Source organism: Cynocephalus volans, chromosome 12 (assembly GCF_027409185.1).
Source record: "Cynocephalus volans isolate mCynVol1 chromosome 12, mCynVol1.pri, whole genome shotgun sequence".
Lineage (NCBI taxonomy): Eukaryota > Metazoa > Chordata > Mammalia > Dermoptera > Cynocephalidae > Cynocephalus > Cynocephalus volans.
In genome coordinates, this window is record NC_084471.1 from 67713309 (window position 1) to 67725564 (window position 12256).

The window sequence follows — 12256 nt, forward strand, 5'->3', positions numbered from 1 at the left end:
ATGGACACTGAATGCATATCATTTCCTCTCTCACTCTCCCATCCTTCAGAACCACAGCAAAAAGCTAGAGGTCAGCAAGGTAAAAGAAGAACTAGCAATTTCTCTGTCTTACTCCCCCCATGGTCGAGACGGGGAGATGAGATGGAGAAAAAAGGGGGATGCAGAGGCTTGTAGACTCCCCATCAACTTGTACACTAATGGAGGATGTAGGGCACAGTTAACAAGATAAACCAGGGGAGGAAAAGGAAAGAGAAAACCCTCCACTAGATTGTGCATCATGTTTCTTTCAAATCCCCACTGGGCTTGCCATAGGATGGACACATGCTCATTGATTGCACTGGAAGCAGAGAAGACTCAACAATCATTTACTCAGCTCAGGCAGAGGGCTGGCTGGCCTGCAAGTCACATTATACTAGAGTAGGCAGGGCACACGTGCATGCACACACACATTCATGGTCCAGAAAATCACGTGTGAACTACACAATAGACAGGGATGCAGAATAAGGGGCACATGAAGAGCAAAATAAAGGGGCAATCAAAACCAGGTGGAAGGAATCTAAGGAAGACTATTGTAGAGCAGAATTTTCGAGATCTGGGGGACAGCTTGATGGAGTGGGGAGGATTGGGCAGTTGGTGCTGAGAAAATGCTCCGGAATAGGAAGCAAACCAAGAAACAGGAAACAGTGAGTCTCAGGTGCTTGTATTGACACAAGGTGTTTGGACAGGAGGGAGTTGGTCCCAGGCCTAAGAAAGCGGTTTAGAAATGAGGCATCATAAGATGCATGATTAGGACATGACTGAAAGCAATTAACATGCTTCTCACATGTCTGCTGATCAAGTTGCAACTGGAAAGGAGTTTCCATATGGGGGAGGGCTGCTGGGGAACCAACCAGTGGCTTTCACACCATTTCCCCAGGGGTGCTGATGTGAGCTCAGGGTTGGCAAATGCCTCGAGGATGCCATCAGCCAGATGCCCTTCATTAACGGTGCCCCGCCCCTCCCAGAGGCCTATAAAAGTCAAGGGGCCCTGGGGCTCCCCAGCTACCTGTCTTCTTCCCCTTTCGCGCCTACCTCAGGAGCTCTTCCTGCAGCCTCCGTCATCCACCATGTCTCGGCAGTCCACCATCACTTTCCAGACCGGCGGCCGCAGGGGCTTCAGCACGGCCTCGGCCACCACCCCAGCAGCTGGGCGCTCCCGCTTCAGCTCTGTCTCTGTGGCCCGCTCCACAGGAGGCAGTGGAGGGCTGGGCAGGGTCGGCGGCACTGGTGCTGGCTTTGGAAGCCGCAGCCTCTACAACCTGGGGGGGACCAAGCGGGTCTCCATTGCTGGGTGTGGCAGCAGCTTTCGAAGCAGCTTTGGTGGCAGGGCAAGCAGTGGGCTTGGGGTCAGCAGTGGATTTGGCTATGGGGGTGGAGTTGGAGGGGGGTTTGGGGGCTCTGGCTTCCCCATGTGCCCCCCTGGAGGCATCCAAGAAGTTACTGTCAATCAGAGTCTCCTGACTCCCCTCAACCTGCAAATTGATCCCGCCATCCAGCGGGTGCGGAAAGAGGAGCGGGAGCAGATCAAGACCCTCAACAACAAGTTCGCCTCCTTCATTGACAAGGTGAGCCAAGACCTTCACCTGTTCCATTGGGCTTGGGGTTGAATGACCTCCTGGAAAGGCCCCAGCCCAGAGGGGAGAGTGATGTTTCAACAGCCTCCCTACGGGACAGTGCATCCCTTCAATAGGTGCCCCCCACGGGGCCAAGTCATTTCCAGGGCAAGGCTACCTTGCCCCAAGGACCTGGTGGAAATTTCCCCTTGTCTTCTTTGGGAGTCATATGGGCTGGTTCAGAATCAACTCTGAGGGAAGAGTTAAGTTGATTCTGCACAGGATGAGAGTTTCCACTGAGCAAACTAACCCAACCCAAAGCAGCCCGTGTTGAGAAACTCCACCAAAGAACACAGGCCTCTAGATCCCACCACACTGATTCTATGGAAGCCCTAGGGAACTCTGGGCTAGGTTAGTGGGCTTTCTCATTTGGGGTTGGAGTTGTCGATTACATAGTTGCCAGGTAGGTATCAGGTGAAAAATATCTTTTTCTTCTCTCCCTTATTAATAGGAGTGTCTGGCTCTACTTCCCCAGCTTCTCAAGAGTTTATTCTCTCTTCTCCCCTCCAGGTACGGTTCCTGGAGCAGCAGAACAAGGTCCTGGAGACCAAGTGGAACCTCCTGCAGGAGCAGGGCACCAAGACCGTGAGGCAGAACCTGGAGCCCCTCTTTGACACCTACATCAGTGACCTCCGACGGCAGCTGGACAGCCTCAGCACTGAGAGGGGCAGGCTCGAAGCTGAGCTGAGGAACATGCAGGATGTCGTGGAAGATTTCAAAGTCAGGTGAGTGGGAGACAGCTTCTGGCCACATGTAGCTTTCCCGGGCCTCTGTTTTATGAGGAGCAGAGAGGTGCAAAGGAGAAAATGTCAGTATCAGGCAGGAGCTTTGGAACTTGCAGTCACTCTCCCATCAGGTGAAGAAAGCATAGTGTGGGGTAACAAAGGGAACTTCATCTCGTGCACACCATTAACAAGGAGCCTATTTCTATCTGTCTTACATGACTGCAAAGGGATACCAACGTCATCTAACCAAACATTGCTACAAGCTCTGGAAAGAGTAATATTATTCCACGATCAGCACATTGTTTAACTTCATTGGACATGGGTGCAGTTATCGAGATCACTTGCATTGCCAAGATGGCATTAGCTCAGGAGTGAAGAGAGGTAGGAATGAAGAAGTGAGGGTTTAAATGAGGCAATCTGATCTTCCTCATGGAGGCAGATTTTGACTGCACATCATTCGGGCTGCGGTAGGTGAGATAGCCAGCAGAAAGGGATGAACTAGCTCTCCCCAAAGCTGGCTGACCCTTGGTTTCTGAGTTTGAGCTGCACCTGGTTACAAAAAGCACACTGCTCAACAGCCACCCTGAGGTTCAGTGAAAATATACCAGAATCTACCTGGAACATGTCCTGAACAGATAAGTTTCAGCAGGCACTTGAGACAGCAAATTTTTTAAAGATTAGAATTGTGCATCTATAAAAAGATGGAGTTACATAAGTACCTATTTCTATTCCCCTAAGATCTGTGCTTACCTTCTAGTCTTACAAAAGGATTTTTTTTTTTTTTTTTTTTGTCTTTTTCGTGACAGGCACTCAGCCAGTGAGTGCACCGGCCATTCGTATATAGGATCCGAACCCGCGGCGGGAGCGTCGCTGCGCTCCCAGCACCGCACTCTCCCGAGTGCGCCACGGGGTCGGCCCTTACAAAAGGTTTTTTTAAAAACTGACAGAAGAAATTATCCTCCTTTTATAGAGGGAGAAATAGAGGTTAAGCGAATCACCCAAAGTCACACACAGGTCAGCGGAAGAGCTGGAAAGGATCTGAGGTCTCCTGACTCTTGCAACAGCTGCCTGGGAAGAGCACAGTGGGGCACTTGCTCAATAGCACACTCTGCTCCTCTGTCCTGACAGGTATGAAGATGAAATCAACAAGCGCACGGCTGCTGAGAATGAGTTTGTGGCCCTGAAAAAGGTGAGTGGAAATGTCCCTCAAAGAAGAAGATTTAAAACTGAATCTTGGAGTGTGGAGTGACCTGACCCTTGAGTCACCCAGGTAATGTCACATCAACCTTGAGAATATCTGGAGAGCTCAAACCTTCCAAAATGCTATCTCCCAGCATATAGCCCTGCTGACCTGCTTGGGTTTCTGTTAGCCCAGGTAACTGGATTCCCTAGCTCTCAGTGATCACCCAGCCTCAACCCTCAGACAGTTTTCTAAAATCCAAACTTGAAGGGCCAGGCAGGAATCTGCCAGCTCCTTTTGGACTTGCTGCTTGGCGCTAGGTTCTCAGAGGAGCTTCCTATGCTCTCGTTCCAGGATGTGGACTGTGCCTATATGAACAAGGTGGAGCTGGAGGCCAAGGTCAACTCTCTGACTGACGAGATCAACTTCTTCCAGATGTTCTTTGAGGCAGTAAGAGTCCTCAAGTTTTTTTGTTCCTCCCAGATCTGGAGCCTGGAAAGAAAAGGAAGCTGCAGGGTGCCATCCATTAGTGCCTCTACCCAGCATCTTGCTCCAGATGCTCCAGGCTGGGGCTTGGAGGATAGTGGGGACCAGGGACAATTGCTGGAACCTTGTCACACTAAACTACCCCAGCTCTCAGGCTTCTCCCCCACATCATGGCAGGACAGCCCTAGCAAGGAGGGAGTGCTGATTCCCAAGTTCTAGGTCACTGGGTAACATTCACAAGGAATCAAGACCCACCTGCTCCCTACTCCCTACCAGAAAAGTTCAAAAAGGCAAGCTGTCCTCAGCTCATTGGGCAGAGGGCTTCTTGCCCTCTGAAGATGCCTATTCTGGATACTGTATCTCTAAAGGCAGAGACCTGGGTCTGCGGAAAGGGAGAGAGGCAGGAAGTGATGACATCACCCTATGGGGGGTCAGCAGGTCTTAAATATCACCAATCCCAAAGAGACTTTTGTGCTGGCATATTGAACAAACACATGTCATATTCAAATCCATGTAATTTGGATTCAGGGTACACTGAGCCCTCCTCATACTGAGGGAAAGTACACAGATGGGGCCTTGAGAAACGATGCTGGGGAAACCCACCCCCCACACTGACCAATGACCCCAAAACTTCCCACGATGGGATGGGATCCAATAGAGGGCCAGGAGTGCCCAGGGAACAGCTGGAAGAATCTCTGCCAAGGAAACCAAAGAAGGGATTCCTGACCCAGATGAGTAGTCAGCCGTGGGGATTTTAGATCCCTTCTTTTGATGCTTTGGTGACACTGAGTCTCCTGTCCCACAGGAGCTGTCCCAGATGCAGACCCAGGTCAGCGACACATCTGTGGTCCTCTCCATGGACAACAACCGCAACCTGGACTTGGACAGCATCATCGCTGAGGTCAAGGCGCAGTATGAGGACATTGCCAACCGCAGCCGGAGCGAGGCTGAATCCTGGTACCAGACCAAGGTAAGCATGGGTGCCTCCATGATGGGTTCCAGGCCTCAGGAAATGAGAGCATTTCTGTTTCTTTCCACTTGTCAGGAGCATCTTTGAGACTATGAAAGCTTAGCCTAAATGTTAGGTGAAGCCTAACCATGCACACTAACATGTGGTCATGGCTGTGCTGGGTGCTTAGAGGGACATCCACAGGCCCCACATTGCTCAGGATCTGGCTGGAGGTTGGGTGAGACTCCAAAACAACCACGAAACAGTCATAAAGCAGTTTCTAAAGGTCTTATTTATTCCATACCTATTTTCTGAGCTCCTGCCGTATGCTAGGTAGGGTTACAGGGCTGTAAATGAATAAACTGCAAACAGAGAACCCAAGGTCTGGGAGGCCATGAAGTGAAAGGACAATCACGGAAGGGAAAAAGACAGCATTAATAAAAAGCTTCCAGGAAGAGATGGGTTTTTAGTCCAGCTAGGAAGCAGTGAGGGACAAAAGATAGCCAAGGAGCAGGGTGATGTTTAAGGCTGAGCAAGAGGCTGGAAGGCAGGAATGGGCACTTTGTTGGGCAAGAGGGTTTGTGTTGGGAAGTGGGAGGTTGGGATGACCGTAGAGAGCTGCTTGCTTGCTGTCCAAAGGCTCTGATGGCCAGAAGGAGGTTTGGCTTTAGAGGGGTGTAGGAGGCCCATGAGAACAGCTCTCTGCAATGTCCAGATCCCTCCCAGGGGCAGATTCTCAGAGACTGCCTTGGTCCCTTCCAGGCAACAGTGTAGCAGAGAGGAAGGAGGGTGTCAAGTGCTGTGGTTCACAGTGCAGAGGCAGCCCCTGGACGGTGAGAGGAGGAGGGATACACTTAACCCCAAGATGAAGTGGTGGAATTTACAGAGAATGATTAATTGTGCTATCAGAGCTGTTGTTCCTTAATCCTGTGTATCTAGAAACAGGAAGCTGAGCTATTCAGCACTTTCAAAACCGGACAGATCTGGCTCAGGCAGAGGCTCTCCTGGCAGGAAAAGTGTGAATTTCACAGCAGTCTGCTGGAGGAGACAGGGTATAATTATTGCTCCTAAATGAGTGTGTCCTGGATGTGTGCCATCAGACTGAGAGCTACTCACTGAGAGTGAGGATCCTTACAAAGTCTTCAGAATTGCGCCATCTACAGCCGCTGCACCACCCAACACCATTTTCCTGCACCTCCGCCCCTTTTGCCCAGCTCTGGGTCTGGAGGCTACCAAAATTCATGGGCACAATTGGTCTGTACACATGCTGCACGACCAGGAACTCCCCAAGGACAGTGACCAAGTCACTTCCTCACTCCTAGAACTCACCATGTTCCTTCCTGCCCCTGGGTCTGCACACAGGCTGTTTCTGTCTGCATTCCTTTCCCGCAAGCTGGTCACTTAGGTCCTCCTTTCCACAGCTTCAGCTTCTCCATCCCTGGAAAGACTGCCCTGACCACTGCTCCCATTTCCCAATCTAGGTCAGATTCCTTTATTACACTCTTCTAGGACCCTGTTTACTTCCTAAGGGGCTCTTATCTCAATTTAGATCTATAAATTCGATAGTATGCTGATTTGATTAATGTCTATCTGCCCCAATAAACTGTGAGCTTCAGGGCATCAGGGGGATGATTGTGCTTATCGTGGCATTCCCAGAGCCTACCACATGCCTGGCAAGTGGATGTGCTCATGAAGTTTCACCTGAATAAATGAGTAAGGGAATAAGTGAATGACCTGTGAACGAATGAGCCTGCTTGTGTCGCCGAATGACAGGCTGGGCACACAGGGAGTACCCAGGCCAGGCATCTGATGAGGTGATTGAGTCTGCTCTGGTTCTATCAGTATGAAGAGCTGCAGGTCACAGCGGGCCGACATGGCGATGACCTCCGTAACACGAAACAAGAGATCTCCGAGATGAACCGGATGATCCAGAGGCTGAGAGCTGAGATTGACAGCGTCAAGAAGCAGGTAAAGTTTTGGCAGGGCCAACAGCTACATAAACATTCATTTCTTCTGGGTCATTCTGCCATCTTATAGGACTCCTACCAAAGAAGCACCACACCCCCAGGGGCTATCAGCAGGACTCATGGCTTCCTCCTTTCCTAACAGTGCTCCAGCCTGCAAACAGCCATCGCTGATGCAGAACAGCGTGGAGAACTGGCCCTCAAGGATGCACGGGCCAAGCTGGTGGACCTAGAGGACGCCCTGCAGAAGGCCAAGCAGGACATGGCCCGGCTGCTGCGTGAGTACCAGGAGCTGATGAACGTCAAGCTGGCCCTGGATGTGGAGATCGCCACCTATCGCAAGCTGCTGGAAGGCGAGGAATGCAGGTGAGGGCGGGTGTACCAACTCCATCCTCAAAGCAAGTTGAGCTCACCCCGGCTGCCTAGGGCAGCCCTAAGGGTTCAGGTTGCTGCAGCCCCCTCCTTTCCTGGAAAAGGGAGCAGAATGTAGGTGGAGTTGGGCTATGACAAAGAATACAGGTGCAATTTCTTTCCAGGATAGTAAATCATCTGAGGTGCAACTACATTTTGCACCCCGTAGAAATCTAGGACCTGATCAGGCCTAAGTAATCAAATTCTATCAAAGGAGAAATTTGGGTATATGGCAGGTTTCAAAATGTGGCTCTGGCCTGAGAATAAACTGTTTTAGGATTTGGGCTTACAGGTCTACTGCTAACTAGATGTGTAACCTTGGAAAAGTCACTCTCCCCTCTCTGGCTCTCAATTTCTTCAATGGTAGAATGAAGAGGCCAGATTACATGATCGCGGAGCTTTGTGCTCTGCCAGTTACCAGCTGGAGGCAAATTACTTAACCTCACCATGCCTCAGTATCCTCATCTATAAAATAAGGATAACAATTGTTCCAAACTCATGTTATTAAAAGGGTTAAAATAAGCAAATACACATGAAGTTCTTTGAACACTGCATGGTACACAGTAAGTCTTCAATAAATGTTAGTTATCATTCAGTTTAGTGGCCAAAGACATGGGCTTTGGAGTCAGATGAACCTGGCTTCAGATCCAGTTTTGTGACCATGGGCAAGTTAATTAATCTCTCTGAGCTTCAATTTTCCTCTCTATAAAACTGAGATAATAATACCTACCTAATGGAGTTTTGAGAGAACTAAGTGGAATAATGTAGGTAACAGGTACTTGATAAATGTTAGCTCTTGTTAAATGCTCCAAGTATGTGTATATCAATGAATGCCAGTTCTGTCCTCAAGATACTAAAGCAAAAATACTCTAGTTGCTAAGATAATAATAGACCGATTACTGCTGTTGTTATTTTTATGATTCAAACTCCTCTCCACACCTATAACAACCTCAGCTCTACCCTAGTGCATGACAATAGCCCCTTGTTGCGAGAGAAGTCTTGTTAAAGGGCAAGCCCTGCCTCTCCAATTGATGCCAGAGTATGATTATATTTAATTTCCTTAAAGTGTCTAACTAATTTAAATCAAAAATGAGTTTCTGAGATTATAGATTTTACTCCTATAAACCTCACACTCCACATTATTTTCATCCATTAATTTATTATTTTTAATACTACTAATATTTAAATAATTTCAACCTGCATTACTTCTACAATAAAAATAATAAAGGTTTTTTAATGCATTTAAAACAATTGCAAGTGTCATTGCAATTGCCCATAAGCTGCTGAACACAATAGTAACCCTCCTTCTCCCCCCTGCTCCCAATCAGGCTGAGTGGAGAGGGAGTTTCTCCAGTCAACATCTGTGAGTATTGCATCCTGTCTGTGTGATTTGGAGTGATTGGGGTTGGGTGATGGGGAGGGATGGACTTGCAGGAGGGTGAGGACATGAGGTATTAGAGGGACCCAACAGACAGGGTTCATTTTGAGGTTTGCAGTTTTGAGTTCATTAAAAAGAAAGCCATATTAGGAAGAAGTATTTAACATCAGAATTTTACCTCTTTGAGAATGGGAATGCCACAGAAGGGTAATGGAAAGCTTGTTAAATACTCTGCATGGGTTTAGAAGACCCTGGCCACACCTCCCACCTCCTAGGATGCCATGCCTTTTTTGCTGGGGCTGCAAGTGTAGCTCAGAGACAAGCATTTGACGTAGAGGATTTATGAAAATTCCTGGTCTGCCTTGGGCCTTTGGAGGGAGCCTGTACACTAGGCACAAGGACATTGCCAATTAGGCAGTTCCTCCCCAGAACAGTTAGGGAAGAAGCCTCACTGCTTGGCTCAGCTCGGCAAAGTACAACTGCAGAAAGTTGCCAGGGCTTTTCACAGCAGCAGGAGCAGCATAGAACACAGCAGTTGGGTGCAGCTGCTACCAAACAGGAGCAGCATGAGCAAGCTGGCATGGCCCTTTGCAGGCAAGAGTAGAAGCCGTCACTCAGAGCTCAGTGCTGGCACCATGAGGCCAGCAGAAATGACTTGTACAATTCATACACTGCAAGTGAGCTTGGTTTTCTTGATGGGGATTCATAAGAGCAGCTCATTACATTAAGCAATGATTCCAGAAGGCAGAGCTCTCTGAACCACCCAGGTGTCCTCCTTCCCTGATGTCATTGTCTAGTGGCTCCAAAGATCCTCAAACCTAATTCTGGGTATGAATGACATAATCTTGAAGTTTCCTTTCTCTTGAAAACACTTGAAGGTCTGTATTAGTTTCCAACGGCTGCTGCAGCGAAGTACCACATTTGCATGGCTTAGAACAGCAGAAATGTTTTGTCTCACAGTTCTGGAGGCTAGAAGTCCATAATCAAGGTGTCAGCAGGGCCATGCTTTCTCTGAAACTTGTTGGAGAGAATCCTTCCTTGCCTACTCCTAGCTTCTGGTGGTGGCCGTCAATCCTTGGTGTTCCTTGGCTGTGACTGTATCACTCCAATCTCTGTCTCTGTGATAATATGACTGTCCCTGTGTGCATGTCTTCAGAGGGACATCTTCCCTCTTTTTATAAGGATACCAGTCATATTGGATTGGGTCCCACCCCAAAGACTTTATCTTGAATTCATCTGCAAAGATCCTATTTCCAAATAAGGTCACAGGTACTAGGGGTTAGGACTTCAACATAGTTTTTTGGAGGACACAATTCATCCCATAAAAAGGTCCATTTTTTATTTCAATTTTTCTTCTGAAGAGCCCAAGGCAGGGTTCTAGAATGTTTAAGGTGATGAGTGGTTATAACTTAGGAAAAGAACAGGTTAGGAGGAGAAAAGGGCAGGTGACTGGCTGATACATTCATCTGCCACCTGGTCTATCAGGAACATTCCAGCCCCCCTCTGGGATTCAGAGCACCAAGACTGGGGGACCCCACCGAAAGGGCATGCCCCACCCTGTCAACTTCCAAAAGGAAGTGAGACTCCAGAGCCAGGCCCACAGGGGGAGACAGGATCAGACGGAGCAGCAGGGGAGCAAAGGGAATGCAGGTGGGCTGGAGCAGCTTACAGTAGGTCTGGAAGGAGAGGAGAGGCACCGAGGAGCTGTGGGGAGGAAGGAAGCCATTCCAGCCTGGGAGAATGCCAGTGCTGCAGCTCAGGCAGAAATAGGCTGAGGCATAGGACAGTGATGTCACTAAGCAGGCAGGGGAAAGTGGTAGGAAGCAAACAGCTGCCCGAGGAGACTGCCCATCCCTCCCTTAGGACTTCAGATTACGTGCCCTGACATCCCTGGTGTCTTCTCTTGTGCCCTTGTTTCTGATATGTCTCCTCTCTTCCAGCAGCTGTGGTCACTTCCACCGTTTCCAGTGGCTATGGTGGTGGCAGCGGCATTGGAGGAGGAAGCCTGGGTCTCGGTGGGGGCAGCAGCTACTCCTTCACCAGCAGTGGCGGGCACAGCCTGGGTGGCTCTGGCTTCAGTGCCAGTAGCAGCCGGGGCCTAGGGGGCAATGGCTCTAGTGTCAAGTTTGTCTCTACCACGTCCTCCAGCCGGAAGAGCTACAAGCACTGAGCACAGCCACCCCTGCCCTGTTTGCACTCACACCTGGACGCCTGGGTCCTTCACCTTCATCTCCCCTCCATAAGTTCCCCCCTGTGGTGTGCAAGCCTGGCCTCCTGGCTAAACCCCACTCCTTGGCCTAAGCCAGCCTCTGCCCTCTGGACAGCTCATGGCACCTCTCTGTGCTAGATATGCAAAACCAAAGCCGGTTGTCTTTTGAGGTTCACATTCAGCTTCTCTTGCAGAGGCTCAGACAGTCTGGAATCTCTCCTTTCAGCTCCACCTTCCTCCCTCCCTCCAGATGCAGAGACGGGGGAAGTCTGTGTCTATGAAGCCATCTCAGTGCCAGGTTGTCCCCCGCCCATCTCACGGTGCTTATAAGCTGCCTGCTGGGAGTGAGCTTTCTCTCTGTCCCCTCCCTGGAATGTGTCTATTAAATGCATGTGTAATGTGCTTGGCGTCCAGCCCTGTGTTTGGAATGACGGAGCCCAGAGCAATGCCCCTCCTTCCCTAGGCCTGCTCCCACCACGGGGCTCCACACAAGCAGTGCTGGGCACATCATGCCTCACGCCCTCCCCACAAGTTAAGAATGCCTGATGGGAAGATGGGAGGGACAGGGCTTGCAGAGGTGCGGGGAGGGCAGGGGCCCACCAGACTCCCCCTCCCCTGACTTCTGCCCACATCTGCCTACCTCTCGCTGCCATGCCTTGTTTGGCAAGCCCAAGCCCCTGGGCAGAAGCCCTGCCCAGCATCCCTGCTCTGTATGTCATGCAGGGCGATGCCATCTCCTCCCAAAACCAGACTATATTCTGGGGACACTGACGTAGGGTGTGCGGCCCAGGCTTCCTCCAGAAAAGGGGTTGATTGTTCCCTGGCAGCTTCAAACTTGCAGACCTGAGCAGAGAAATAACAGGCCAGGAGAGGAGTTAAAAGTCAGCCCTAGGGGCAATGCTTTCACCAAGCACAGGGGCCATTTAGCCCATAATTGCAGGTGGCAGCGAAACATCCAGGAAGCTCCCACATTCCTGAGTTTACAGTCTCTGGACCCCTCCTATCAGGCTGAACTGGGGCATAGCCCAGTGGGCTTGCCATGAGACACAGGCTTGGAGAGAGTGGGCTCAATGCTCAGGACCGAGCTGAGCACTGATGGAAGCTATGAAGGCACCAGCGTTCTAAAAAACCCTCGTCCTGGTGAAGGGGCAGCGAGTGAACCGGCAAGGAGAGGGAGAAGATTAGTGTGAATCAGGGGCTAGAGTCTGGAGTAGCTGGGGGGAGAGAGTGACAGAAGGGAGGGGAGAAAAATTGTCAATCCCTGGACCCCAGGAAGCAGCCCATTCAGAGCCAGGATGATAG

The 12256-nt window shown here is 50.1% G+C and overlaps 1 protein-coding gene across 2 annotated transcripts; it reads left to right on the forward strand.

The window, feature by feature from the left end:
• Positions 1–1070: 1070 nt before the first annotated feature.
• LOC134360401 (keratin, type II cytoskeletal 75) lies at positions 1071–11356 on the forward strand. Of its 2 annotated transcripts, none has more exons than XM_063074731.1 (9): positions 1071–1604; positions 2163–2377; positions 3506–3566; positions 3912–4007; positions 4849–5013; positions 6835–6960; positions 7102–7322; positions 8696–8730; positions 10686–11356. In XM_063074731.1, the coding sequence occupies exons 1-9, from the start codon at positions 1107–1109 to the stop codon at positions 10913–10915; spliced, it is 1647 nt and encodes a 548-aa protein (XP_062930801.1). In that variant the 5' UTR covers positions 1071–1106; the 3' UTR covers positions 10916–11356. The 2 variants fall into 2 exon arrangements, with proteins under 2 accessions (XP_062930801.1, XP_062930802.1); XM_063074732.1 differs by having other exon boundaries at positions 10689–11356.
• Positions 11357–12256: the final 900 nt, after the last annotated feature.

Coding starts and splice junctions, on each gene's coding strand:
- LOC134360401 (XM_063074731.1), top strand. CDS start 1,107: ATGTCTCGGCAGTCCACCATCACTTTCCAGACCGGCGGCCGCAGGGGC. Junction 3,567..3,911: donor AGTTTGTGGCCCTGAAAAAG/GTGAGTGGAAAT, acceptor CTCTCGTTCCAG/GATGTGGACTGTGCCTATAT. Junction 5,014..6,834: donor AATCCTGGTACCAGACCAAG/GTAAGCATGGGT, acceptor TGGTTCTATCAG/TATGAAGAGCTGCAGGTCAC.